General features: G+C 64.0%; 1 protein-coding gene across 1 annotated transcript; it reads left to right on the plus strand.

Moving 5' to 3' along the window:
* Window positions 1-1,684: 1,684 nt before the first annotated feature.
* Window positions 1,685-25,560, plus strand: PLEKHA6 (pleckstrin homology domain containing A6). Its single transcript, XM_039702569.1, has 27 exons — window positions 1,685-1,705; window positions 3,715-3,795; window positions 4,075-4,189; window positions 4,288-4,392; window positions 4,472-4,544; window positions 4,903-5,003; window positions 7,022-7,137; window positions 8,044-8,550; window positions 9,353-9,842; window positions 10,434-10,520; window positions 11,171-11,224; window positions 13,340-13,420; window positions 14,865-14,933; window positions 15,208-15,288; window positions 16,171-16,312; window positions 16,561-16,664; window positions 17,744-17,855; window positions 17,938-18,077; window positions 18,574-18,720; window positions 20,552-20,678; window positions 20,774-20,862; window positions 21,305-21,484; window positions 21,593-21,757; window positions 21,889-22,022; window positions 22,595-22,737; window positions 23,709-23,830; window positions 24,072-25,560. The coding sequence occupies exons 3-26, from the start codon at window positions 4,088-4,090 to the stop codon at window positions 23,819-23,821; spliced, it is 3,462 nt and encodes a 1,153-aa protein (XP_039558503.1). The 5' UTR covers window positions 1,685-1,705; window positions 3,715-3,795; window positions 4,075-4,087; the 3' UTR covers window positions 23,822-23,830; window positions 24,072-25,560.
* Window positions 25,561-27,218: the final 1,658 nt, after the last annotated feature.

Here is a 27,218-nt window from a genome sequence, read left to right on the forward strand (position 1 = left end):
TTGGTTTAGGTTTGGATTTGGTTCCATTTGGATCTGATTTGGCTCTGGATCTGATTTGGGTTTGGATTTGGTTCAGTCTGGACTTGGTTTGGTTTGTGTTTAGTTCAGTTTGTGTTTCATTTAGTTTGTGTTTAGTTCAGTTTGTGTTTAGTTCAGTTTGTGTTTAGTTCAGTTTCTGTTTAGTTCAGTTTGGATTTGGTTCAGTTTGGATTTAGTTTAGTTTGGATTTAGCTCAGTCTGGATTTGGTTTGGTTTGTGTCTAGCTCGGTTTGTGATTAGTTCAGTTTGTGTTTAGCTCGGTTTGTGTTTAGCTCGGTTTGTGTTTAGCTCAGTTTGTGTTTCATTCAGTTTGTGTTTAGTTTATTTTGTGTTTAGCTCAGTTTGGATTCGGTTCTGTCGCTGCCGCAGCGTTGGCACACTCTGGGATGGGCTGGCACCACCGGTGGCACTGAGCTCACCCCAGAGCGGCACAATTCGGATTTTTGGGAGGCAGACGTGGTGCTGGGCCGTGTCCCACGGTGCTCCCGGGATTTTCGGGAGCGGGGCCGAGGCGGGAGGGAGCCCGGCCGCCGCCCCGCGCTGCGCTTCCTTCTTTGGAGCTTTCCTGGCCGTGTTCGCCCTTCCCTGCCTCCCTCCTGCCCCGGGATTCTCCCGCCCGCCCTCAGCGCTTCGCGTTCCCTTTCCAAAGTCCAGGCTCACCCCAAATCCCGCTCTTCCCGCTCCCAGGGGCTCCCCGGGGTGTTTTTTGGGGGTGCTGATGCCCTGCGGGGTCTGTCCCCCCCCGTTTGGTGCTTGTCCCCATCCTGGTCCCCGAGATTTCCTCCCGGTGTCCCCTGGGGAAGGAACAGCCACGAGGAGGAGGGTGACACACCCGGGGATGCTTTGGGGACACCCGGGATGCTTTGGGGACACCCGGGGGTGCTTTGGGGACACACAGGGGTGCTTTGGGGACACACGAGGATGCTTTGGGGACAGCCGGGGGTGCTTTGGGGACACATGAGGATGCTTTGGGGACACCTGGAATGCTTTGGGGACACACGAGGATGCTTTGGGGACACCCGGGATGCTTTGGGGACACCCGAGGATGCTTTGGGGACACACGAGGATGCTTTGGGGACACAAGCAGGGGGAAGGGACGCAGCCACTGAATCCAGGGCAGCGACAGAGCTCAGCTCAGCTCAGCGCGGCCGCCCCCCTCGCTGTGACACCCGCCCTTCCCGCTGCCCTGCCGGGCTGGGGGGCCCCGGGAGCCCCTCACCAGCCCTTCGGAGCCCCCCTGAACCCCCCCGAGCTGCCCGTGTCGCCCTTCCCGTGGCACCAGCGGCTCCCCGGCTCCGCACCTGGGCTGGGGGAGGCGGCTGTGCCGCGCTGCCCTTCGCCTCTCCTCTGCGGGGACGCGAGCGGGAGCTGCTTGTCCCCGCTGTCGCCTTCCCCGCCGGCTGCCGCACACCGGGGCTGCCCAACCCCGGAGCCCCCCGGAGCCCCCCGAGCTCCGCCAATGCCACCGGCGCGGGGCGCTGGCACGGCTGGCAGAGCCCGGGCAGAGCCCTCGCCCCCCGCCCGCGCCCCCCGGCCCCGCGGGGCTCCCCGCTGTCCCCGCTGTCCCCGCTGTCCCCCGGCAGCGCGGCGGTGCCATGCCGGGGGCCGGGAGCGGCCGCTGAGCCCCCGGGACCATGCTGAAGTTCCGGGCGGACCGCAGGGTGAGGTAGGAGCCCGGGGGGCTCGGGGGGGGTCCGGGAGTGTCCGTGGGGAGCCGGCGGGGCGGGACCCCCGCGCCGGGCAGCGGATCCGGGCAGCGGCTGCTGCATTGCAGTGCTGGGAGGCGATGGGCACGGCCGAGGCTCCGGAGCGGGGCCAGCCCCGGGCGCTGCTTCCCGCAGCTTTCGGCTGCCCCGGGGGCTGGGGGCGCGGGCAGCTTTGGGCTGGGGGCGGGAGGAGCCGGGGGGGCTGCGAAATGGGGGTGTCCTGCCCGCAGGGACACCCAGCGCGGGGTTCAGGGATGGGGGCACCCCCGGCGTGGGGTGCAGGAGGGCTGGTGGGGGCTGGCAGCGCCCGCTGCCCACGCCTGGCGCTTTCGGGGTGCTGCTCTCTCAGCTCTGCGCCCTCCCCGCGCGGCAGCGTCACTGCGGGGCCGGGACCTGCCCCAGTTCCCGGGATTTGAACCCCCCCGGGGGCAAAAAGCGCCCCGGGAGCGGCTCCAGCCCTGTGGCAGAGCTGTGCTGGAGCCGGGCCGGGCACCCAGGGCAGCGCTGGTCGGACCAGGCGGGCACTGGGGGGTCTGGAGAGCGAACCCCCCGAACTGTGGGGTGCAGCTCATCCCCCGGGTTTTTAAGGTGCCCCCGGGTTTTTTGGAGAAGAGGAGGCTTGCTGGAGGGGATCGGGAGCCTGGGGAGGAGCAGCACTTTTTGGGGTGTCAGTGGTGAATGGCTCCAGAGCCTGGCACGGCACGGCACGGTCTTGGCAGCGGCGTTTTTTTGCTCAAACTTCCCCCATTTTGCTGACTGGCAGGAGGAGCTGGTGGCACGCTGGGGCTGCTGGCACCGGGGTGGCTCCGTGTCCCGGGGCCCGGCGGGTTTGGGGAGGAGGGGATGGACCCGGTGTGACATTCCTGGCGTGGAGCTCTGAGCCTCGCCCGTTCCCCCCGGGCACCCCGGGAAGTGTGGGAGGGGGGCCTGGGGTGCCTGGCAGTGCCACCTCCGTGGGACGGGGCAGGGATGTGGCACAAGGTGCCAGGTGGGCCTGGGACAGCCCTGGGACAGGCTGGTGCTTGGGGTCTGGGGGATTCTGGGGTGATGTTTGGGGTCTGGGGGGTCCTGGGGTTGTTTTTGGGGTCTGGGGGGTTCTGGGGTGGTGTTTGGGGTCTGAGTGATCCTGGGGTGGTGTTTGGGGTCTGAGTGATCCTGGGGTGGTGTTTGGGGTCTGAGTGATCCTGGGGTGGTGTTTGGGGTCTGAGTGATCCTGGGGTGATGTTTGGGGTCTGAGGGGTCCTGGGTGGTTTTTGGGGCCCAGCCCCGTGCCCAGGTGACCCCACTCAAAGCTTTGAGGTGCTCTGGAAATGGCTCCGAGAGCAGCAGGGGGGGAGGTGACATTGGGGACATCGCTGCGGGCACAGCCTGGATGGGCCGTGGCTGCTGCTGCAGCGACTTGTGAGGTGGCCCGTGATGACAGCTGGGAGGTGACAGCAGCAGGGGGCGGCTCGGCCACCACTGCCCTGATTTTGGCACCTGAATGAATCCATGAGAGCCCAGGGAAGGGCTGGAGTGGCCGAGGGAGCTGGGAAGGGGCTCAGCCTGGAGAAGAGGAGGCTCAGGGGGCATTTCTGGCTCTCCCTGGCAGGAGGGGCAGCCAGGGGGGCTCGGGCTCCGCTCGCCACCCCTGGGGGTGTCCCACGCAGTGGATGTGGCACTTGGGGACACGTTTGGTGCTGGGTTAATGGCTGGGCTTGGTGATCCTGGACACCTTTCTGACCTAAACGATTCCATGATGCCGTGAAGGATCCCAAGTCTGGGATCAGCAGCGTGCTCAGGGCAGGGCAGGGATGCCAGCCCCGGTGCCAGCCCCGGTGCCAGCCCTGGCGTTGGCGTGGAACCAACAGAGCAGCAAACGTGGCACCAAAGGGACTCCGTGGGTGACACAGGCACAGCATGAGGGACACCGGGATTTCGTGGGGGGACATGGAGACTCCTAACACCCACCCCATGGCTGTCCCCACAGCCACAATGAAAGGCGGAACACCTTCCTGCACCCAGTGACGGGACAGCTCCCCGAGGACACCTCGAGGCTTGACTTGCCAAAGTAGGTCTGCTCCCAGTGCCCTTGGGCTGGGGGGGCTGGGGAGGGCTGGGAACACTGGGGGAATCAGGATGGGCTGGGGGAGCTGGGGAGGGCTGGGATGGGCTGGACAGGGGGAGCCAGGGTGGGCTGGGAACACTGGGGGAGCCTGGGAGGGTTGGGAATACTGGGGGAGCTGGGCTGGGAATGCTGGGGGAGCCAAGGAGGGTTGGGAATGCTGGGGGATGACCCCAGCGGGGTGCAGCAGCCCAGACCCGCTGACTCCCCTTTCCCGTGTCGCAGACACAGCTCGGACATGTCCAGCAAGGCGGGCAGCAAGCGGTCGGCCACCGTCCCCAGCGAGCCCCCCAACCACGCCATGGTGGCCGAGGTGCCCCCGGAGCGCCCCGGAGGCCGGGTGAGTGCCCGGGGCGGTGTGACACGGCTGTCACCAGCCCTGAGAGGGACTCAGGGAGCCCAGCCCGGGCACTGAGCATCTCCTCCTGCCCCGCGCAGGCTCCGCGCTCATCCCGCAAGGGCATCGCCTTCGGGAAGCGCTCCAACTCCATGAAGAGGAACCCCAACGCCGCCGTCACCAAGAGCGGCTGGCTCTACAAGCAGGTACCCCCCCGTGCCACCCCTCCCGGCCCCGCAGGGCCCCGGGAGCCCCCGGAGCGCTCTGAGCACCCCTCTCCCGCAGGCCAGCTCGGGGGTGAAGCAGTGGAACAAGCGCTGGTTCGTGCTGGTGGATCGCTGCCTCTTCTACTACAAAGGTGCGGCCACCCCCGGGCCCCCGGCCACCCCCGGACCCCCGGCCACCCCCGGGCCCCCGGCCACCCCCAGCGTGTCCCCAGGGCCACCGGCACAAAGTCCCCGGCTCTTTCGGCGCTCCACCCTGTTTTATCCCGGTGTTTGCCGCGCCCAGGGGTTAATCCCGAGTTTTTCCCCCGCCTCCCTGGCAGCTCCCGGGCTCGCATCAATAATTGAGGAGGATGTTTGCGAGCCTGGCACAGCTGCGGGAGCAGCAACAGGCGGGGAGCCGATCCCACAGGTGGGACGGAGCCGGGGCGTTGGGTGGGGGGCTGCGGCGGCGGTCCCTCCGTGGGTGTAACCCCAGATTCACCCCCCCAGACGAGAAGGAGGAGAACATCCTGGGCAGCATCCCCCTGCTCAGCTTCCGCGTGGCCGCCGTGCAGCCCTCGGACAACATCAGCAGGAAGCACACGTTCAAGGTCAGTGGCCCTGCCGGGGCTGGCAGGGGACGGCGTGGCGCTGGCGTGGCACTGCGGTGGCGCTGGTGATGCTGGCAGGGTCCCTGCTGCTCTCATGGCTTTCTTGGTGGTGGGGCATGGAGCACGCTGGGGTCACCGCCGTGGGTTGGATCTGAGGCACAGCAGTGTCCCCAAGGTCCTCACCCCCTCAGGGTGGGGTCTGAGGCACAGCAGTGTCCCCAAGGTCCCCACCTGCTCTGCAAGGCCTTGGTGTGGGTGGGATCTGGGGCACAGCAGTGTCCCCAAGGTCCCCACCCCCTCAGGGCCCTGCTGGGTGCTGCCACCCCTCTCCCTGCCCTGCCTTCCCCTCTCCACGGCCGCTGTCCCCAATTCCGGCCCCGTTTGAGCCGCTTGCTTGGCAGGTGTGGCAGGTGTCACCAGCCGGGGGGGAGCTGCCACCAGCGCCCGCTCTGGGGCTGGAGAGGGGAACAGGAGTTGTGGTGGCAGCTGCTGCTGCCCCACATCCATCCCTGGCAGGCTCTGAGCTTCCCTGGCACTTTTTGGCACCACTGGGCACCTTTGGCATCGCCGGGCACTGTCCCCAGCCCGGCTGCTCGCAGTCACGGGTCACTGGGACACTGCCTTGGGGACCCCAGCGTGCCCTCCCCGTGTCCAGAGCCGGGGCTGGGCTCCCCACAGGGCACTCCCGAGTTTTCCCAGTCTAAGGGAGGGATTTGTGGAGCTGCCCCACCTTAAACCTGAATTTAGGCTCAGCTGGGCAGGGTTTAGAGGAGAGGGATGGCATGGGGTCTGCCCTGTGCCCGTGCCCACGCTGGTGTCACCTTCTGTGACCTGGGGGTGTCCAGGGAAGGGCCTGGAGAGTCCTGAGGGAGCTCCCAGAGGGATTTTCCAGCCTCAATAACTCCATGATTCTGTGAAATCCCTGTTCCCTGGCACTGATGAGGGAAGGCCTCTCAAAGCTGCTGCCCACACCCCAAGCTCTGCAGCTTCAGGATTTGGGAGAACAGTTTTGTCCAGGGAAGGGCAGAGGGGTTCCCAGACCACTCCCACTGACCCCGTGTCTGTGTTTCCTCCTCCTCCTCCTCCTCCCTCGGCGGGCGAGGATGCCAGGACAGGAGGGGTTTCTTGGTGCCACCACCACGCCAGCACCCAGCCACCACCACCTAGGTAGTGTTCCACCTTCTCGTGTTCGTGGTGCATGCAGAGGCTGAGGGACCCCGGGCTCGCCCTGCTCCTGCTGATCCCGCTCATCCCGGGGATGGATCCTTCCATTTCCCCTCCTCCTCTGCCTGCAGAGCTTCCAGAACTGCATGGGGGGCTCAGGAGGTGACCCCAGCTGGGCACGGTGGCTGCATGCTCTGGGGAGGATGGCAACTCAAGGGAGGGCTTTAATCAAACCTCATTTTTCTGTTTTAGTTAATTTTTAATTTTTTTTTTAAGAGATTGAACCATTGAAATTCTTTCAGAAGGAGAACTCTGCTTCCTCCCTTCTCTTCCTCCTCGCTTTCCCCCATCCCTTTCCACAGGGGGAAGGTGGAACCTTCAAAAAAACCCTCAAATAAAGGCTCCTTCCAGCACGTTCTGGGCGGAGAACAGGCACCAACACCTTGGATCAAAACCGACCCTTTTCCTCCCAAAATACTTCCTGGGCTGAGAAACCACCTTCCCCCTCCCCCTGCATGGACGGTGCTGCTGGGGCGCTGCCGCTCTTGCTGGGCCCCTTTGCCACCCCAATACCGGGGGGCTGCTCCTCTCAGGGTGGGGGCTGGACCCAAAAAACCCCCGGGAGTGACTCCGAGGGGGATAAAACCCCACAATGAGGAGCCTGCAGAGCTTTCCCCCGCTCACGGAGGGGACGCAGCGCTGCTGGCAGCCCCGGGGCGGCGGGATGCCGTGAGGATGGAAGCGGAGCTCTGACCCGCTGGCTGTGTCCCCCTCCCCGTTGTGTGCCCCCACAGGTGACGGTGTGCCGGGTGGAGCAGCTGCCGGCGGGTAACGGGCAGTCCCTGTCTCCCCAGGCCGAGCACGCCGGCATCCGCACCTACTTCTTCAGCGCCGAGAACACGGAGGAGCAGGAGGCCTGGATCCAGGCCATGGGCGAGGCCGCCCGCGTGCAGATCCCGCCCAGCCAGAGGTGAGTGCCACCGCCCTGCCAGCCCTCCTGGGGACACGCTGCTGTCCTTGCCCAGTGCCACCACACTGCCTGGGGATATGGCACTGTCCTTGCCCAGTGCCACAGCCCTGCCAGCCCTCCTGGGGACACGCTGCTGTCCTTGTTCAGTGCCATCACACTGCCAGCCCTCCTGGGGACACGGTGCTGTCCTTGCCCAGTGCCACCACACTGCCTGGGGACACGCTGCTGCCCTTGCCCAGTGCCACCGCCCTGCCAGCCCTCCTGGGGACATGGTGCTGTCCTTGCCCAGTGCCACCACACTGCCTGGGGACACACTGCTGTCCTTGCCCAGTGCCACTGCCCTGCCAGCCCTCCTGGGGACATGGCCTGTCCTTGCCCAGTGCCACCACACTGCCAGCCCTCCTGGGGACACGCTGCTGTCCTTGCCCAGTGCCACCACACTGCCTGGGGATATGGCACTGTCCTTGCCCAGTGCCACAGCCCTGCCAGCCCTCCTGGGGACACGCTGCTGTCCTTGTTCAGTGCCATCACACTGCCAGCCCTCCTGGGGACACGGTGCTGTCCTTGCCCAGTGCCACCACACTGCCAGCCCTCCTGGGGACACGCTGCTGTCCTTGTTCAGTGCCATCACACTGCCAGCCCTCCTGGGGACACGGTGCTGTCCTTGCCCAGTGCCACTGCCAGGCACTCCTGGGGACACGGTGCCCTCCATGCCTGGGGACATCTGGGACACGCTGCTGTCCTTGCTGCACTCCTGGGTACATTGGAGGTGTAAGGGACAGTCCAGAGAAGGGAGCTGGGGGAGTGGTGACCCCACAAGGCTCAGGGAGGGACAGGGAACCACCGGCCACCCCAGGGGCACTGCCAGGCCTTGCTGACCCCCCTGTGGTGTCTCGGCACCCCCAGGCACGAGAAGCCGGACTCGGAGAACATCCCCCCCAGCAAACACCACCACCACCACCAGCACTGCAACGCCGCGCACCGCGAGCACGCCAAGGCCGAGCCCGACGCCAGGACCCGCGGCGAGGGCGACGGCCGCGGCTCGGAGAAGATGGAGCGCAAGCCGTCGGAGCGGGCGGACGGCAAGAAGGAGCCTCTGGCCAAAGCCAACGGCCTGGGCGGGCAGGAGCCGCCCTCGGAGCCGGGCAGCCCCTACCCCGAGGGGCCGCGGGCGCCGGCGAGCGCCGAGCGGCCGGNNNCGGCGCAGCCCAACGGGTGGCCGTACCCCTCGCCCAGCCGGCCCGGCAGCACCGCCTTCCCCCCGGCGGGGGACGGCGAGAGCGGGGCCCAGCGCCGCGGCGTCGCCCCCCGCTCCCACCCCGAGAAGGTGGCCCAGCGCAAGAGCTCCATGACGCAGCTGCAGCAGTGGGTGAACTCGCGCCGCGCCACCGCGCCCGCCGAGGAGCTGCGCAGGTGAGGGTGCGCCAGGGTGGTGTTTGGCTCCGGGGCTGGTCCCTTTGGGAGTGTTCTGCATCTTCTCGTCTGGTTTGTGGCCTCCTGGGGGTCAGAAATCTCGTTTTTCTCTCGTTTTTTCTTTCTCTCGCCGTGCCAGCTCGGAGCTGGGTGTGGGGCATCCCAAAAAGGGGTGGGTTGTAGAGGGGCATCCCTGGGAGGAGGGAGGCCAGGATGGGGGAGCCATCACAGGATCCGTTGGAGGAGGGATACAAGGACAGGGAGCTACCAGGGGATCTCTGGGATGAGGGAGCCACCTCAGTGTCCCTGCAGGAGGGAGATGAGGAGAGGAGAGGAGACCACCATGAGATCCGCTGGGTGTGGGGCATCCCAAAAAGGGGTGGGTTGTAGAGGGGCATCCCTGGGAGGAGGGAGGCCAGGATGGGGGAGCCATCACAGGATCCGTTGGAGGAGGGATACAAGGACAGGGAGCCACCAGGGGATCTCTGGGATGAGGGAGCCACCTCAGTGTCCCTGCAGGAGGGAGATGAGGAGAGGAGAGGAGACCACCATGAGATCCCAGGGAGGAGGAATTCCTTGAGGGAAGGATCCCACAGAGCCCCTGGAAGGAGGAATTCCTTGAGGAGAAGCTCCCGTGGAACCCCTGGCAGGAGAAATTCCATGAGGGGGAAGCTCCTGGCAGGAGGAATTCCACAAGCATGGAACCCCTGGCAGGACAAATGCCACCCATCCAGCATTCCCCCTCTCGGGGTGTCCTTGCCCACCGCCAGCCCGGCTCTCACCTCTCTCTCCCCCTCTCCAGCCCCAGCAGGTTCTACCCCGTATCCCGCCGGGTGCCCGATTATTACTCGCCCTACTCGCCGCAGTACCCCGAGGAGTACCAGTACTACCCGCCGGGCGTGCGCCCCGACAGCATCTGCTCCATGCCCGCCTTCGACCGCGTCAGCCCCCCGTGGGCGCTGGAGGACAAGCGCCACTCCTTCCGCAACGGGGGTCCCTTCCACCCCGCCTTCGGCCGCCAGGACGTGCCGCTGTGGCTGCCGGCGCCCGCCAGGCCGCCGAGCTACCTGGACGAGGTGGACGCGGCCTCGGGCTCGCTGCGGAGGATGTCGCTGCAGCCGCGCTCGCGCTCGGTGCCGCGCTCGCCCAGCCAGGGCTCCTACGGCCGCGCCAGGGTTTACTCGCCCGTGCGCTCGCCCAGCGCCCGCTTCGAGCGGCTGCCGCCCCGCGGGGACGAGATCTACGCCGAGCCCGCCAGCTTCGTGATGCGCAGGTCCATCAGCTCGCCCAAGGTGGGCACCTGTGGGGCCGGGGTGTGGCCGTGTCCCGGCCGTGTCCCCTCTGTGTGCGCGGCCGGGCCCCAAAGTGACGCCAAGGCCGCGGTTTGTGGAACAAGGCGGGGGTGGGAGCTTTGTTGATGTCCTGCAAAGGGTCCCTGGTTGTGTTTGTTGGATGGGATGGGATCCGTGGGATGGGATCTGTGGGATGGGGTCTGTGGGATGGGATGGGATCCATGGGATGGGGTCTGTGGGATGGGATCCATGGGATGGGATGGGATGGGATGGGATGGGATGGGATGGGATGGGATGGGATGGGATGGGATGGGATCCATGGGATGGGATCTGTGGCATGTGGTGTTTTTAGAGGAAATGATGTGGAGTATTTAAAGGAAAACCAAGATTTTGCCCATGGCTTTTGGAGGAAAACCCCGATTTTGCCAGGGGGTTTTGGAGGAAAATCCTGGATTTGCCAGTAGTTTTTGGAGCAAAACTCTTGGGAGCCCAAGATGTGCTCCCACACAGGGAGCGCTGATGCCCCTGTCCCTTGTGCTCTCCCCCTGTCGCGTGTCCCTGATTTTGGGGTGGGGTCCCCTCTCTCCGCAGTACGATTACCTGGGTGACCGGCGGCCCGTCCCACCCGGGGTGTACCCCTACCACTTCCCGGCGTCCCCCACCATCCACGACAAAATGGTACGTACCTGCTGTCCCCTGGGGGGGTGACCCTGTGACAGGGGGCACAGAGCCCACCCCGGGGACGTGGGGCAGGCGGGGGGGTCCTCACTCAGGTGGCCAAGGAGGAGCTGGTGCACTCCAGGGGCAGAGCTGGGCCTTTCCTCGGTGGCTCCGCTCCCTGCTGGCCATTCCCGAAGGAATCCTCGTGGGAAGGTCCCTCTGTAGGAACGGGACACCCTCGGACCCCCAGGGTGGTCCCTGGCTGAGTCCAGCCCTCCCCAAACCCCGCTCTGCTTCCTCACATCTGGCCACAGCTGCTTTGTTCTCCTGCCTCGTGTCCCCTCCCGGAGCTGGGGGGTGACACCGGGAGGTCCCCGCAGATCCCAAAACCCTGGGACGGGACCGCCAGAGGAGGGAGAAGCCTGAATTTCACCTCAGCCCGCCCATGCCGCCCATCCATCCCCGCAGCCGGAGGCAGGGTCGCCCTAGAAATAAAAATATAAATGAGAAATCAGCTGCCCAAGGTTCCACGGGGCACATTCCCATTCCCAGCAGCATTCCCAGCAGCATTCCCGGCCCGGGGGCCATTCCACAGGCTCCCCCCTAACCGCTTTGCTTCTTCTTTTATGTGTTTTGCTGCTCGTTTCTTGCCTGCTGGCTCCTGGTAGGATGAACTTTTAGACCTTCAGTTGCAAAGAAACCTAGAATATTTGGACCAGCAGGTAGGCGGAGCTGGCTGCCAGCCTCACCTCACCGGCTGCTTCTCGTCCCCTGCCGTGTGCCCCGTGTCCCCGTGCCCTGCTGCCATCCATCCTCACCCCTTCTGGCATCCCAGCAGCATCCCAGCAGCACCAGTTGTCTTTTTTTTTTTTATTTTTGGTTTGGCTTCTTCCATCCTCTGCATCCGCAGGGCCGCTCATCGCCCGGCAGAAAAGTCGCCCCCCAACCTCTGGTGGTGCCTCTGTGTGGTTTTTTTGGGGGGTTTTGGGGCACGTTCTGGCATTTCTGGGAGTTGTCCCGGAGCTCAGGGGGTGCAGCAGCTCTGGAACGCCCCAGGTTGGTGCTGGGCACCCGCGCGGGCCGTGCTGTCCCCAAGGCTGGCACGCTTTGCCCGGGGTGTCCCCCGTGCCAGGGGTGGCAGGTGGCCTGTGGGGAGCGGGGCCGTGGTGATGTGGTGGCCCCTCGGGGGTGAAGGGTGTGGTGCAGGTGGGCACCAAAATCCAGCAGAGCTCAGGTGGTTCTGGAGAGGTTTTTGGAGGAAAATCTTGGTTTTGCCAGTGGTTTTGGAGGAAAACCTTGGTTTTGAATGGGGTGTATTGAGGAAAACCTTGATTTTGAATGGGGTGTATTGAAGAAAATCTTGGTTTTGCCAGGGTTTTGGAGGAAAACCTTAATTTTGAATGGGGTTTATTGAGGAAAATCTTGATTTTGAATGGGGTGTATTGAAGAAAATCTTGGTTTTGCCAGGGTTTTGGAGGAAAACCTTAATTTTGAATGGGGTTTATTGGGGAAAATCTTGATTTTGCCAGTGGTTTTTGGAGGAAAACCTTGGAGAAAAACTGTGATTTTGTCAGGGGTTTTGGAGGAAAATCCTGGATTTGCCAGTGGCTTTTGGAGGAAAACCTTAATTTTGCCAGTGGTTTTTGGAGGAAACCTTAATTTTGCCAGTGGTTTTTGGAGGAAACCTTAGTATTCACAGGGTTTTTGGAGGAAACCCCTGATTTTACCAGGGCTTTTTTGTGGGAAAACCCTGGAAGGAAAACCATGATTTTGTGTGGCGTTTTTGGAGGAAACCCCTGATTCTACCAGCAATTTTTGAAGGAAATCTGCACTGACTCCATCCCAGGAGCGCAGGGAGGAGGATCCAGCTGGGAGAACCCCAGTGCCGCATCCAGGCAGTGCCCAAAGCCTCAGGCTGGCACGGAGGGAGCTGCAGCCAGGCGGGCACGGAGGGAGCTGCTCCCAGCACAATCCCGATCCCGTTTGGCTGCGAATCTCCCGTGGCCGGGATCTGTGTCCGCCTTGGATTGGGGCCAGGATTTCCCACTGCAATAAAAGCTCCTCGCAGCGCCGCAGGCTCTTTAAAACGCTGCCTAAAAAGGTTTGGCATCTCCTCCTCATCCTCCTCCTGCTCTGGCAGCGGCCTCTGGAGAGGTTAATTCGGAGTGACGCTGTCAGGGGCCTCTTTTCAAGCTCCTCCTGCTCTGTTTGCTCTCTGCTCCCTCGCCCGCTGCAGCCCCAGCAGGGTTTGGGCCCCGCTGTGGTGACAAAGCGTTGTCACCTTTGGGATTTCGGCTGGGGTCTTCCCTGGAGTGTCCTGCTGGGTGGAGCTGCAGTGCTGGTGACTTGAGTGGCTTTGTCACCTGTCACCCAGGGAGCTCGGCCACCACTTCTTGGGGACAGTGCTGTCCCCGTGGAGTGGCACAGAGCGTGCCCGGCAGCAGGGATGTGCCATTCCCGGTGCCACCTGGAAAAGGGGACGCTGCTGTCCCCAACCCCAGTGTCGGTCACCTCCCCAGCACCCAGGGCCAGCCCCGTTGGGCACGGAGCCACAGGCAGTGCCAGGGCCTGTCCGTGTGTCCGTCTGTGTGCCAGGCCACGCCGCTGCCGTCCCTGTCCGAGCTCGTGTCCGTCTGTGCCATCCGGCTCTGTTTTATCCGTGTTTTCCCCCAAAAAAAAAGCGCACTCAAAGGAGCAACAGCAGCGCCGGGCCACATCCGGAGCCCCTGGGCCATCCCAGGGGGTGGCACTTTGCGTCCTGAGGGCTCCTGGAGGGGTCACCGCTGGCACAGGCGTGTCCCCGCTGACGCTGCCCTTTCCTTCCCTGTGTGCCGCAGATGAGCGAGAGCGAGACCCTCATCACTATGGTGAACAGGATGGTGGAGACCTCCTCCCCTAGGGCCCAGCTCTACATGCAAGTAAGGCTCCGGCCACCGGGCCCCGCATGGCTCGTGCCTGGCGGCCGTGCCACCCCCGCGCCGCCCGGGGTCACCTGCTGCCGCCCGGGGTCACCTGCTGCCACCCGGGGTCACCTGCTGCCGCCCGGGGTCACCTGCTGCCATCGCCACCCGCTCGGCGGCATCCGGCACATCCCGCTCTCGCTCCCGGGGGAGGCGCTGCTCCATCCCAGGCTTTGCTAATCCATCCATGAGCCATTCCAAGCCGGCAAATCCTCGTGCTGGCAGCGCGAGGTGGGCACGGAGCTGCCCCCGGGGTGCCCTGGGGACAGAGCCACCCCTGGAGACCCTTGGGGTCAGAGCCAGCCCCGGGGACTCTCGGGCGGAGCTGCTCTCGGGGACTCTTGGGGACAGAGATGCCCTGGGGATTCTTGGGGACAGAGCTGTCCTGGGGACTTTTGGGCACAGAGATGCCCCGGGAAGTCTTGGGGACGGAGCTGTCCCAGGGACTCTCGGGGACGGAGCCACCCCTGGGGACCCTTGGGGACAGAACTGCCCCAGGGACCCCCGGACACGCAGGACTTGGCTTGTCCTTGTTTCTCAAGGAGAAGCTGTGGGGTAGCAGGGATGCAGCTCTTAAACCAGCAGAATAATTCCTGAACCAGGGCCAGGGAACGGCCTCTCCCGCTCCCCGGAGGCTCCTTCTGTCCCCAGCGCTGCGACATCCCCGCAGTGTCACATGGCTTGCGCCCCCCCGGTGCCACCCACCCCGGGTTGTGCTGCCCTGGGCGCTTCCTGGATGGGATTTTCCAACAAAAACGGCGCCTGTTTGCCTCTGCTGCCGGCAGGGATGCGCTGGGGGTGGCTCGGGAGCTGCGGGATGCTCCTGCGGCTGGCCGGGCTCCCTGCCCGGGGGCGCCTCATCCCCACCCGCCCCGCTCTGCCTCCGGCCCCGCGGGCACTTCCCAGATCCGGATCCATTTGCATCCCCCCGGAGCTTTCCGTGGCTCCAAAGCGCCCTCTCTGCTTTCTAGCAACAACATCCCCTCCTGCCTATCTGCTGCCTTTCATCTCCGGCTCCGCCAGGCAGCTAATTGCCGAAGGTCCCATTAGTAATTGAGATTTCCAGGAAAGGAAAATGACTCACGGAGGAGCCGGGCGGGGGCAAACAGGCCCTGCTGCTGCTTTGTGGGTGCTCCCACTCCGCCGAGGTGGAATTGCAGCTCAATCGCGCTGCCTTTGTTTTCCCCGCCGCTGGAATGGTGGCGGTTCGTGATTCACGGGGCTCTCCCCGCATCCTTCCCGCTGGGAATGGGCAGGGAGAGGTCGTGGCTTCATCCCAGCGGCTCCCGAGCATCCATGGCTCCTCTTCCCGGCTCGCAGGGAGGGCAGAGGGGGCTGGGGGCTGCCTCCCCTTCCCGGGGCGAAGCGCGCACCCCGCGCTCACCCCGCGCTCCCCTTGCAGGTGACGCCGTTCCCGGAGCCCTACAGGGACACCCTGCAGCCCTACAAGATCAGCGAGCAGGACACGGATGTAAGAGCCCGTCCTGTCCCCTCTGTGTGTCCCCTGTCCCCGCAGCCGGTCGCTCTGTGCCCCTCAGGGGGGGATCTTCCCCTGAGTTTCGGTCCTGCCCCATCTCCCAGTTTATCCCGTGTCACCTCAAAGCCCCTGCAATGACAGCAGGAGTTTGGAACGCCCCCCAGAGCCATAAATCCCATAAATCCCGTAAATCCCATCAGTCCTGGCTGCATCCCAGTGGGATTCTCACCCTCCTCATCCTCTCCCCCTTTCTCTTGCCCCGGCGCAGAAGCTGCTGGGGAAGCTCTGCGAGCAGAACAAGGTGCTGCGGGAGCAGGAGAGGCTGGTGCAGCAGCTGCGGGCTGAGAAGGTACCTGGTGGCACCTCGGGTGGCCACATGGGGACCTGGGGGTGGCACCTGCGGGGCGAGGAAGTGACGTCACCACGGGAGGGTTTGGGTTGAACCTGGACAGCCAGGTGAGAATGTCCCCTGTCACCTTTAACCTGGACACCCAGGTGTGAGTGTCCCCTGCCACACCCTAACCTGGACATCCAGGTGTGTGTGTCACCTGTCACCCTTAGCCTGGACATCCAGGTCAGAGTGTCCCCTGCCACCCCTGAACCAGGTGAGAGTGTCCTCTGTCACCCTAAACCTGGACATCCAGGTGTCTGTCCCTTGTCACCCTTAACCTGGACACCCAGGTGAGTGTCACCTGTCACCCTGAACCTGGACATCCAGGTATATTTGTGTCCCCTGCCACCCCTGAACCAGGTCACAGTGTCCCCTGCCCCCCCTGAGCCAGGTAGTGTCACCTGTCACCCTTAACCTGGACATCCAGGTCAGAGTGTCCCCTGCCAGCCCTGAACCAGGTGAGAGTGTCCTCTGTCACCCTAAATCTGGACATCCAGGTGTCTGTCCCTTGTCACCCTTAACCTGGACACCCAGGTGAGTGTCACCTGTCACCCTGAACCTGGACATCCAGGTATATTTGTGTCCCCTGCCACCCCTGAACCAGGTCACAGTGTCCCCTGCCCCCCCTGAGCCAGGTGAGCAGGTCCCCTGTGCCCCCTGGCTTGCAGGGACATCACAAACCTCCCGTTCCACCCCTGAGCCGCTATCCCAGGTCTCCCACCTGGCTTTGGGCCCTTCCAGGGGTGTGGCAGCCGCAGCCTGGGGACATTTCTGAGCTGGGGGAGACTCCCGGTGTTCTGTTGAGCAGCCAGGACCTCGTGGCTGTGTCTGTCCCCGCAGGAGAGCCTGGAGAGCGCCCTGATGGGGACGCACCAGGAGCTGGAGATGTTCGGGAGCCAGCCCGCCTACCCCGAGAAGCTGCTGCACAAGAAGGAATCACTGCAGAACCAGCTCATCAACATCCGCGTGGAGCTGTCCCAGGCCCCGGGATTCAGGTCCCTTCTGTCCCTTTTGTCCCTTCTGTCCCTTCCTGGCTGGGAAATGAGCAGGGAATTCCCCTTGGCTGCCTGGGGGCCAAAGTCCTTCACTGGGACAAAGCGAATTAGGCACCCCCCAGATGCCACCTCTGCTGTGCCCCGGGCACCTCAGAGCTTGTCCCCTCTGCTGCCACCCCCTCCCCAGCTGGGGGGGCTGTGCTGGGTGCCAGAGACCCCCCCTGATCCCCCCCGTCCCCTCAGGCTCTGGCAAACAGCACGGCCGAGTACGAGAGCCTGGAGAGCGAGGTGTCCACCCTGCACGATGACCTCTGGGAGCAGCTCAACCTGGACATCCAGGTGAGTGTCCCCTGTCCCCTGAACCTGGACATCCAGGTGAGTGTCCCTTGAACCTGGACAGCCAGGTCAGAGTGTCCCCTGTCACCTTTAACCTGGATATCCAGGTGTGAGTGTGTCCCCTGTCACCTTTAACCTGGACATCCAGGTGTGTTTGTGTCCCCTGTCACCCCTAACCTGGACATCCAGGTGTGTGTGTCCCCTGTACCCTGGACGTGGACATCCAGGTGTGTGTGTCCCCTGTCACCCCTAACCTGGACATCCAGGTGTGTTTGTGTCCCCTGTCACCCCTAACCTGGACATCCAGGTGTGTGTGTGTCACCTGCCACCTTTAACCTGGACACCCAGGTGTGTGTGTCTCTGTCACCTTTAACCTTTACACCCAGGTGAGGGTGTCTCCTGTCACCTTTAACCTTTACACCCATGTCCCCTGCCACCCGTGGGGTCCCCACAGTGATGAGATCCCCCTGTCCCCACCCCTGGGCTCTCCATGCCCAGCCCTCATGTCCAGCTTTGCCCACCTGGGTGCCATCGAAGGGGACAGCCCAGGGTCCCCGCAGCCCCAGTGAGTTCTGGGGAGCGGATCCAGGGATTCCAGCAGGATAAAACAAACCCTCCAGGTGTGTTTGTGTCCCCTGTCACCCCTAACCTGGACATCCAGGTGTGTGTGTGTCACCTGCCACCTTTAACCTGGACACCCAGGTGTGTGTGTCTCTGTCACCTTTAACCTTTACACCCAGGTGAGGGTGTCCCCTGTCACCTTTAACCTTTACACCCATGTCCCCTGCCACCCGTGGGGTCCCCACAGTGATGAGATCCCCCTGTCCCCACCCCTGGGCTCTCCATGCCCAGCCCTCATGTCCAGCTTTGCCCACCTGGGTGCCATCGAAGGGGACAGCCCAGGGTCCCCGCAGCCCCAGTGAGTTCTGGGGAGCGGATCCAGGGATTCCAGCAGGATAAAACAAACCCTGGATGTGGCCAGGGTCAGCTCCCGTGGCTGGGTTTGGGGCCGGGCCCTGCCGGGTTTGGGGTTGGCACCGGTGCCCCCGGGACCCCTCCGAGCTCTGCCTCTGCCCGTCCAGAACGAGCTGCTGAACCGGCAGATCCAGAGGGAGATCTGGCGCATCCAGGACGTGATGGAGGGGCTGAGGAAGAACAACCCCTCCCGAGGCACCGACACGGCCAAGCACAGAGGTGAGGGGGCTGTCCCTGCTGGGCAGGGTGAAAACCCTCGTTATTATCTTTAATTATCTTTAATTATCTCGTTCCTCCGCAGTGGCCCTGGGCCCCTCGGGCACGTACAGCTCCAACAGCCCTGCCAGCCCGCTGAGCTCTGCCAGCCTCACCAGCCCCCTGAGCCCCTTCTCCCTCATCTCCGGCTCCCAGGGATCGCCCACCAAGCCCGGCCCTGGCGAGGTCAGTGACCCTGGGGTCCCCTCTGTGTCACCAGGGGGGTGGCAGGCTGCGGGGCACAGCTGCCCACCCTCCTGGCTCTGCCTGGTGACATGGATGCGCGCTGGTGTCCCCTGGTGACTTTGGGGTGCGTGGTCCTTGCAGGGCTGTGTGTCTGGAGGGGCAGGAGCAGCTCCTGGTGCCACCGCAGCCGCTCTGAGTGCCCTCACCCCGGGCTGGCACCACTTCACGCACAGCACGTTTATTTAGGGCACAATCTGGGGACTCCCCAACCCCTCCTGGCCGCAGAGAGGCGACACCAGTGCCCCCAGAGCTGCCAAGAACCCTTCACTGGCACAGCCCCGAGCCTGGGCACGAGCAGCAGGATGTGGCACCCCGGAGTCACTCCCTCTCCTCCATCCCTCCCTTCCTCCAGGACGCTCCCGCCGTGTGTCTGTCTGTCTGTTCTAACTCTTCTCTTCCTTCTCTGCTCTCCCGCCCGGCGCTCTGCCCGCCCCAGGAACCGGGCCCGCCTCGACCTCCCCTCCCCAAGTCCTACGTGCCCCTGGAGCCTCCTCCGGCCGTGCCCCCGCTGCCCAGCGAGAGCCGCCTGCGGCCGCACCCCGCCTCCCCGCCCTGGCAGCGGGGAGAGGCCAGGCGGGGACAGGTACCGAGCCTTCCTCCTCCTCCTCCTCCTCGTGGCACGGAAGGCGCTGGGGTGAGGCAGGAGCTGGAGCTGCCAGCCCTGGATGCACAGGGACAGCGTGGAGGTGGCACTTGGTGCAGGGACAGCGTGGAGGTGGCACCTGGCATGGGGACAGCGTGGAGGTGGCACTTGGTGCAGGGACAACATTGAGGTGGCACCTGGTGCAGGGACAGTGTGCAGGTGACACTTGGTACAGGGACAGTGTGGAGGTGGCACTTGGTGCAGGGACATTGAGGTGGCACTTGGCGTGGGGACGGTTTGCAGGTGGCACCTGGTGCAGGGACAGTGTGCAGGTGACACTTGGTACAGGGACAGTGTGGAGGTGGCATTTGGTGCAGGGACAGCATGCAGGTGACGCCTGGTGTAGGGAGAGTTTGGAGGTGGCACCTGGTGTGGGGACAGTGTGGAGGTGGCACCTGGTGCAGGGACAGCTCTTCATCCTGCCCTGCCACATCCCTGGTGTCCCCAGCAGGTGGCCACGGTCAGGACAGGGATTGTCCCCTCCTCTTCCTGGGGAGGTTGTCCCCGGTTGTCCCCTCTGCTTTGCTCTGCCTCTGTCACTGTCCTTCCGTGTCCATGTGGCAAAGCTGGATTTGGGAATTCCTGGTGGCACCTCGGCCGTGTGTGGGGACACAGGTGACAGGAGTGTCCCCACGGCCAGGGGTGGGGACGTGTGACCGTGGGAAAGCAGCGGCTGTGCCGAGCTGGGGAGGGGCACGGTGCCAGCACAGGTGGCACAGAGGTGGCTGTGTCATCCAGGGTGTCAGGGTGAATTTAGGGGGACACACGGGGCTGCTGGCCTGTTGTCACACCCCCCTGTCACCCCAGCAGTGTCAGGTGAATTTAGGGGGACACACGGGGCTGCTGGCCTGTTGTCACACCCCCCTGTCACCCCAGCGTCACCCCAGCAGTTCTCGTGGGGGAGGACCCCAGAACTGTCCCTTTGCTGGCCCTCGTGCCCCTGTGTGACCCCATGGGAGCCCAGCACGGAGCCAGGCTGTCCCTGTCCCCAGCTCCTGGTGGCTGTGGAGGGATTGTCACCCTGTCCCTCACTGTGGGCACAGGGCTTTGTGCCCACCCCGCCAGGAGGGGACAGAGCAGGGACAGGAGCAGAGCCCCCTCAGCCCCTCTGCCCGCAATTCTGGGGGGCTCTGGTCCTGCCTGGCCGCTGTCCGTGTGTCCTTGGAGTGTGACCATGGTCTGTTTGTCCCCCTCAGAGCAGCGGGTGTCCCCTCTCCATGTGTCCCTTGTGTGTCATCCCAAGAGCAGCGGGTGTCCCTTGCCTGTCACCCCACGAGCAGTGGGTGTCCCCTGCATGTCCCTGGTCTGTCACCCCCACAGCAGAGAGTGTCCCCTGTCCATGTGTCCCTTGCCTGTCACCCCAAGAGCAGCAGGTGTCCCCTGTGTGTCCCCTGGTCTGTCACCCCCAGAGCAGTGGTTGTCCCCAAGCAGAGCGTGTCCCCGTGCACAGCGTGTCCCCAAGCAGAGCGTGTCCCCAGACAGAGCGTGTCCCCGTGCAGAGCGTGTCCCCGTGCACAGCGTGTCCCCAAGCAGAGCATGTCCCCTGCACAGCGTGTCCCCGTGCAGAGCGTGTCCCCAAGCAGAGCGTGTCCCCGTGCACAGCGTGTCCCCGTGCACAGCGTGTCCCCAAGCAGAGCGTGTCCCCGTGCACAGCGTGTCCCCGTGCAGAGCATGTCCCCGTGCACAGCGTGTCCCCGTGCAGAGCGTGTCCCCGTGCAGAGCGCGTCCCCAGGCCGGTGCGGGGCTCACGGGGACCTCTCCCCCCGCACAGCCCAAGCCCGGCTCGGAGCCCAGCCAGAAGGAGCCGCCCCGGCCCAGCGGCCCCGGCCCCGCGCCCGAGGCGCTCCCGCAGGGCCGGCCGGAGCACGACGGCGACAAACAGGCGGCGACAAACAAGGGTACGGCATTGGGGACCCCGCCAGCACCCCGGGGTGGCACCGGGACCCTGCCCCGGGTCACTGAGGCTCATCCCGCTGTCGTGGTGTCCCCGCAGTGGGAATCGTCCCCCCCAGGACCAAATCTCCGGCGGAGGAGGAGGCGGTGCCCAGGAGGAACGGGCTGGCCAACGGGCTGGGCTCCCGGGTACGGCCGGGCTGGGGGCTGGGGGCTCGGCTGGGGGAGCCCAGGGGGGCTGGGGGCTCGGCTGGGGGGGCTGGGGGAGCCCAGCGGGACTCCGCTGCAGCCTGGGGACAGGAGTGTGTCTCCGTGTGTCACCGTGCACCTCCTGGAGACCCCCAGGGTGAATTCAGCACCTTCCCCGCTGCTGGGGAGTGACACCCTGGGAATGACATCCCCGGGAGTGACATTCCGGAGTGACATCCCGGGAGTGACACCCCGGGAGTTGTGGCCGCAGCTCTCTTCACAGAGAGCAGCAGGCACAGGGGAGTGACATCCCGGGAGTGACGCCCCGGGAGTGACACCCCGGGAGTCACAGACATCCCAGCGGCTCACGGCAGAGGGGGGTGGCACTGGGAGGATGTCACCGGCCACCCGCGGGTGACCGTGAGGCTGGGCTGGTCCCCAGGAGAGACCCAAGAGCGCCGCGTTCGCCGCCGAGAGCAAGGTGAAGATGAGCGTGGAGGAGCAGATGGACCGCATGAAGCGGCACCAGAGCGGCTCCATGAAGGAGAAGCGGCGCAGCCTGCAGCTCCCCGGGCCCCAGCCCGACCCCCCCGGCACCAAAACCCCCTCCTCCTACAAGGTGGTGAGTCCCTGAGCCCGGCCCAGGGAGCGGCGGCGACACCGCGGGGTGGCACCGGCGACAAGGCGCCGCCCCCTGGGGGACGCTGAGCGCGACGCGGTCCCCCCGCAGGTGCGGCGACACCGCAGCATCCACGAGGTGGACATCTCGGACCTGGAGGCCGCGCTGCGCTCCGACGAGCCCGGCAAGGTGTACGAGACGCCGCAGGAGGAGATCGCCCGGCTGCGCAAGATGGAGCTGGAGCCGCAGCACTACGACGTGGACATCAGCAAGGAGGTGAGCACGGCGTGTCCCCGGGGTGGCAGCAGCCCGGAGCCGTGTCCGGGCAGGGTTGGGGGTGAGCAGTGCGGGCTGGGGTCCCCAGAGTCCGGCACAGGCACCCCCTGAGCTCGTGCCACTGTCCCCAGCTGTCCACGCCGGACAAAGTCCTGATCCCCGAGCGCTACGTGGAGCTGGAGCCCGAGTCGCCCCTCAGCCCCGAGGAGATGAAGGAGAAGCAGAAGAAGGTGGAAAGGATCAAGACTCTCATTGCCAAGTCCAGGTGAGGCTGCAGTGCCCACGCTGGCCGTGCCAGGGGTCATCCTGAGGGGCTCTGACTACCCACCTGCAACCTGCACCCCTTCCCTGGGCACCCTGAGGGGCACTGACCACCCATCTCCATTCCTTCCCTGGGCACCCTGAGGCCACTGACCACCCACTGCACCCCTTCCCTGGGCATCCTGAGGGCACTGACCATGCACTGAACCCCTTCCCTGGGTATCCTCAGAGGGAACTGACCACCCACCTGTGACCTGTACCACTTCCCTGGGCACCCTGAGGGGCACTGACCATGCACTGAACCCCTTCCCTGGGTATCCTCAGAGGGAACTGACCACCCACTTGCAACCTGCACCCCTTCCCTGGGCGCCTTGAAGGGCACTGACCACCCATCTCCATTCCTTCCCTGGGCATCCTGAGGGCACTGAGCACCCACCTCCATCCCTTCCCTGGCCATTCCAAGACCACCCACCCACCTGCCCCCCTTCCCCCCCCCATCCCAGGGGACCCTGCTGCCCCTCTCCCATCCCCTTTTGGGGGTCCTGGCAGGGTGCTGACCCCGGGTGCCGTTCCCAGCCTGCAGAACGTCATCCCCCTGGGCGAGGGGGAGGTGGACGCCCCCCAGGACCCCGAGGTGCAGCTGCAGGAGCAGGAGAAGAGGATCGAGATCTCCTGTGCCCTGGCTGCCGAGGCCTCGCGGCGCGGCCGGATGCTCTCAGGTGAGCAACGGGGGCCTGGAGGGTCAGACCCTGCAGGACCCTGGCACAGCGAGGTGCCAGGAGGGCAGGGGCGTGAGGGCAGGTGTGGATGTGGAAGCAGAGTGGGCAGCAGAGGGGTCAGCCTTGGGACAGGGGCACAGGGGATGCCAACAGCTCCCGAGATCCTGGCGGGAGCAGCTGGGCACAGCTTCAGCACGAGGGTGGGAGTGCCTGGCTGGGTGGCATGAGGTGGCATGAGATGGCATGAGATGGCTGGGCAAGCACGGTGGCACCCCACGCAGGGAGGCTGCGGTGTCACCCCAAGGCCAGGGAATTGTGGTGTCACCCCGTGCCAGAGGGATCGAGGTGGCACGGGCTGGCACCTCGTGGCTGTGCATGGTGGCGCTTCATGCTGGGGGCGGGGGGATTGTGGTGGCACGCTGTGCCCAGTGAGCATGGTGACATCCTGTACGTGGCTGACCGCGGTGCCACACCGTGCCCGAGTGCCCACGGTGCCACACCATGCCTTGTCCATGAGGAGCCCTGCCGGGAGCTCACGTGTGCGTGCTGTGCCCAGCTGTCACTCTCTGTCCTTCCTGCCAGCTGTGGCTGCCCTGACAGCTGTGGCTGCTTGTCCTGCCAGCTGTGACTCTGCTCTGCCAGCTGTGGCTGTTTGTCCTGCCCAGCTATGGCTGCTTGTCCTGCCAGCTGTGGCTGCCCTGACAGCTGTGGCTGCTTGTCCTGCCAGCTGTGATTCTGTCCAACCTGCGCTTGCTTCCCCCCTTTCCTTTCTCTTTCCTCCCTGCCCCTGCCCTCCTCGCTGTCCCCTCCGCTCTGTCCCCTCCTCTCTGTCCCCCCCCGCGCTGTCCTCTCCCCGCTGTCCCCTCCGCTCTGTCCCCTCGGCTCTGTCCCCCCTCTCTGTCCCTCCCCGCTGTCCCCCCGCTGTCCCCTCCCTGTCCCGTGTCCTCAGCCTGTCCCGTTCTCGTTTCCAGCTCAGTGCGCCACCCCCAGCCCTCCCACCTCCCCAGCCTCCCCGACTCCACCGACCAACCCCCTCTCGTCCGAGCCGCCCCGGGCCGACGGCAGCCACCTCATGCGGGTGTGAGCCTGTGACGTAAGCACCTCTTCTCTCTGACGTCATCCCCCCATCCCCGCGCTGCCACGTCAGCCCCGGCTCCTCCATGGACCGAGCGTCCCCCCCAAAAGCCGAGGGGGGAAATGGGGGAGCCCAGCATGAAAACCGGGGGGTCCCAGCCTCCCCCCGCTCCTCGGAGCCGCGTGTCCCCCGGGGGGGTGGGCGCGGGGTGGAGCCCCCCGGCTCAGCCCCCCGGTCCTGTCCTGTCCCCCCTCCCCAGCTCAAGCCCTGGCTGCTGCCGGCGCCGTCAAGTTCCACGGGGCCACGTTTTAGTCCCCTCCTGAGGTGACACCGGACCTCTCGCCACCGTCCTCGGCTCTCCCGGACCCCCTTCCCTCCCTGCGGCGGCGACAGCAGCGGGACAGGCGGCACCCCCGGGAGCCCTGTCCCGAGGAGGCGGGCGGGGGCCGGGGTTGTCCCCAAGGAGCCCCCGGGGCTGTCAGCGGCCACCGGGACACACCCGGACAGCCGGGACTGTGGCCACAGGGACAGCCGTGACAGCTGTGACAGCGGCCACCAGGGCGCACTCAGACAGCCATGACGGTGGCCACCAGGACAGCCATGACAGTGGCCACCACGACAGCTGTGACAGTGGCTACAAGGACATAGCTGTGACAGCGGCCACCAGGACAGCTGTGGCAGTGGCCACAAAGGCACAACTGTGACAGTGGCCACCAGGACACAGCTGTGACAGTGGCCACCAGCCCAGTGGCGAGCGCAGCACTCCTGGGACGGCCCCCAAGGTCTGTGAAGGGGCTCTTGGGTGGGGACCCGCCTGTCCCCACCGCGGATGGTGCTGCCACCTCCCAGCAGACCCGGATGTCCCCCCCGGCTCCTCGGGCGCCGTTTCCCCTCCCTGAGCCCTGACCCTGGTTTTGGAACCCGTCCGTGTCACCAGCGGTGGCCCAGCCGGAGGGAGAGGGGACAGGACGGGTGGAGGTGGCACTGGGGGCACACGGAGGTGGCACTGCGGGCACACGGAGGTGCCCAGGGCGCTCCGGGGCGCTCCAAGCACGGAGCTCCGGGCAGGGATGGGGCACAGCAGGGAATTGGGGTGCCAGGCGGGATAACGGAGCTGTGGGGTCGGCACAGACCCCCTGTGGAGGGTGGGGATGGTGCTGAGGAGGGGTTTGGGGACAGAGGTGTCACCTGGGGACCTGCTGTCACCCTCCAAAAATCCCTTCCCGCTGCTCTCCAGCCCCTTCCAGCGGTTCGGATTTCCTGTAGCAAATTCCCCTTTTCTTCATCACCCCGGAGGATGGGAAAGAATCAGAATCCCTGGAAGGATGCGAGCGTGGCAGGGGCCAGGAGCTGGATCCCAAATCCCAAACCTCCAACCCCAAATCCCATCCATCCCAAACCCCCAGGACCTCCCTGCATCCCAATGCCAATTTAGCAATACTTGTAGGATCCCTGGAGCCCCAAACCCCGCTGCCCTCTGAGCCTCCCTCAGCCCCTTTAGCTCATAAAGCTGGCCCTTTATTTTGCTATTTACATGCCTTAATATATGTTTGATGGAAATTCTACATTTATAATATATATCTATATTTGGTTTTCCTCTTCTTTTCCCGGGAAAAAAGCTCGTGCCGAGCTCTCTCTTCTCCGCAGGATTTGTTGGTGGCAGCCCCGCCAACAAAAAAACATAAATAAAGATTCTTTGCCAATTTATCAGAGGGGGAAGGAAATAAAAAAAATAAAACAAAAAAAAACCAAAAAAAAGAAGAAGAAAAAAAAAAGGAAAAAAACCTATTTAAAAATATATATCTATTTTTTCTGCTTTTATTAAAAGCAAATTTATTTAAAATAAAATATACAGAGACTGTAAGTTTGAAAAGAGGATGAGTTTATTTCCCCGTGTCCCCTCTCGGGTCACTGGGGCAGACCCCCCCCTTATTTTGGGGACACCTTGGAGACATCCTGGGGTGGCTGTGGGGCAGCAATTCCCATCTCCAGGACCCAAAGCCACCAGCTGCTGTCCCCAAGGTGTGACCCAGCTCTGATTTTATTTTATTTAAAAAAAAAACAATAATAAAAAAAAGGAAACCAAACCTTAATCAATTAATTTTATTTTGGTTATTATTTTTCATAAACACTTCATAAAGCAGTGACTTGTTAACCCGGAAAGGATTTGCATCGGGAGGAAGTAAATAAAGAAAGAAATAAATCTATTTATGCATTCAGAGAGGGTGGGACGGGAGGGCTTTGGTTTTCTGGGATATTTTCCTAGCGGTAGAGAAATAAAAATATCTATGAAACAACAACATTTTCCAGTCTTTTTTTTTTTCCAGGGGTGGGCTTGGATGTGGATTTTAATTTGGGTTGGAGAAGCAGGGGGTGATGGGGCTCCAGGGGCAGCTGCTCCTCCCTCTCCCTGATTTTTTGGGATTTATGTTCGCACTAGGGTTGGGTTTGGTGGAGGGATAGAATTCCTGTCCCTGGGCAGTTGTGGGATAAATGTTGGGTTTGCGTGGCTCTGGGGTGACAGAGGTGACACAGGGGCCCTGTGCTGGGTCTGGAGGAGCCGATATTCCCGCAGCAACCAGTAAGTCCCAGGAGTTCGGGGATTCCCAAAACTCTCCCACGGGGCAGCCTGGGATCCACGGGATCCATGGGAATCTACACGAGCTGTGATTCCTGGGAACACTGCAGGGACCTCTGCTGTCCCCTCGGTGCCACTCAGCCACCCCAAGGAAGCCACAATCTCCCTGGTTTTCCTGTTTTAGGGATCCATCCCATCCCATCCCATCCCATCCCATCCCATCCCATCCCATCCCATCCCATCCCAGGGAACCCATCCAACGGGACAGGGAGGACAGGACCAGCAGGGTCTGGTGGCCATGAGCCACTGTGTCCGCCTTGGAGCCACCATGTCCCCGTGGGGCCACCCTGTCCTCCCTGGAGCCACCATGTCCCTCTGGAACCACTGTATCCTCTCTGGAGCCACCATGTCCCCCTAGGAGCCACCATGTCTGTCTGGAGTCACCATGACCCCTGGAGCCACTGTGTCCCTTCTGGAGCCATCCTGTCCCCGTAGGAGTCACTGTGTCCCTCAGGAGCCACCACATCCCCCCTGGAGCCACTGTGTCCCTCTGGAGCCACCATGTCCCTCTAGGAAATCCCGTGTCACTCAGGAGCCCTTGTGTCCCTTCTGGAGCCATCATGTCCTTGTAGGAGCCACCATGTCCCACTGGAGCCACCATGTCCTCCTTGGAGCCACCATGTCCCTCAAGAGCCACCATGTCCCCCTAGGAAATCCCGTGTCACTCAGGAGCCCTTGTGCCCCTTCTTGAGCCCCCATGTCCCTTCTGGAGCCACCATGTCCTCCTTGGATCCATCACATCCCCTCTGGAGCCACCGTGACCCCTGG

Source organism: Passer montanus, unplaced genomic scaffold (genome assembly GCF_014805655.1).
Source record: "Passer montanus isolate IOZ18808 unplaced genomic scaffold, ASM1480565v1 scaffold157, whole genome shotgun sequence".
NCBI classification, from domain to species: domain Eukaryota; kingdom Metazoa; phylum Chordata; class Aves; order Passeriformes; family Passeridae; genus Passer; species Passer montanus.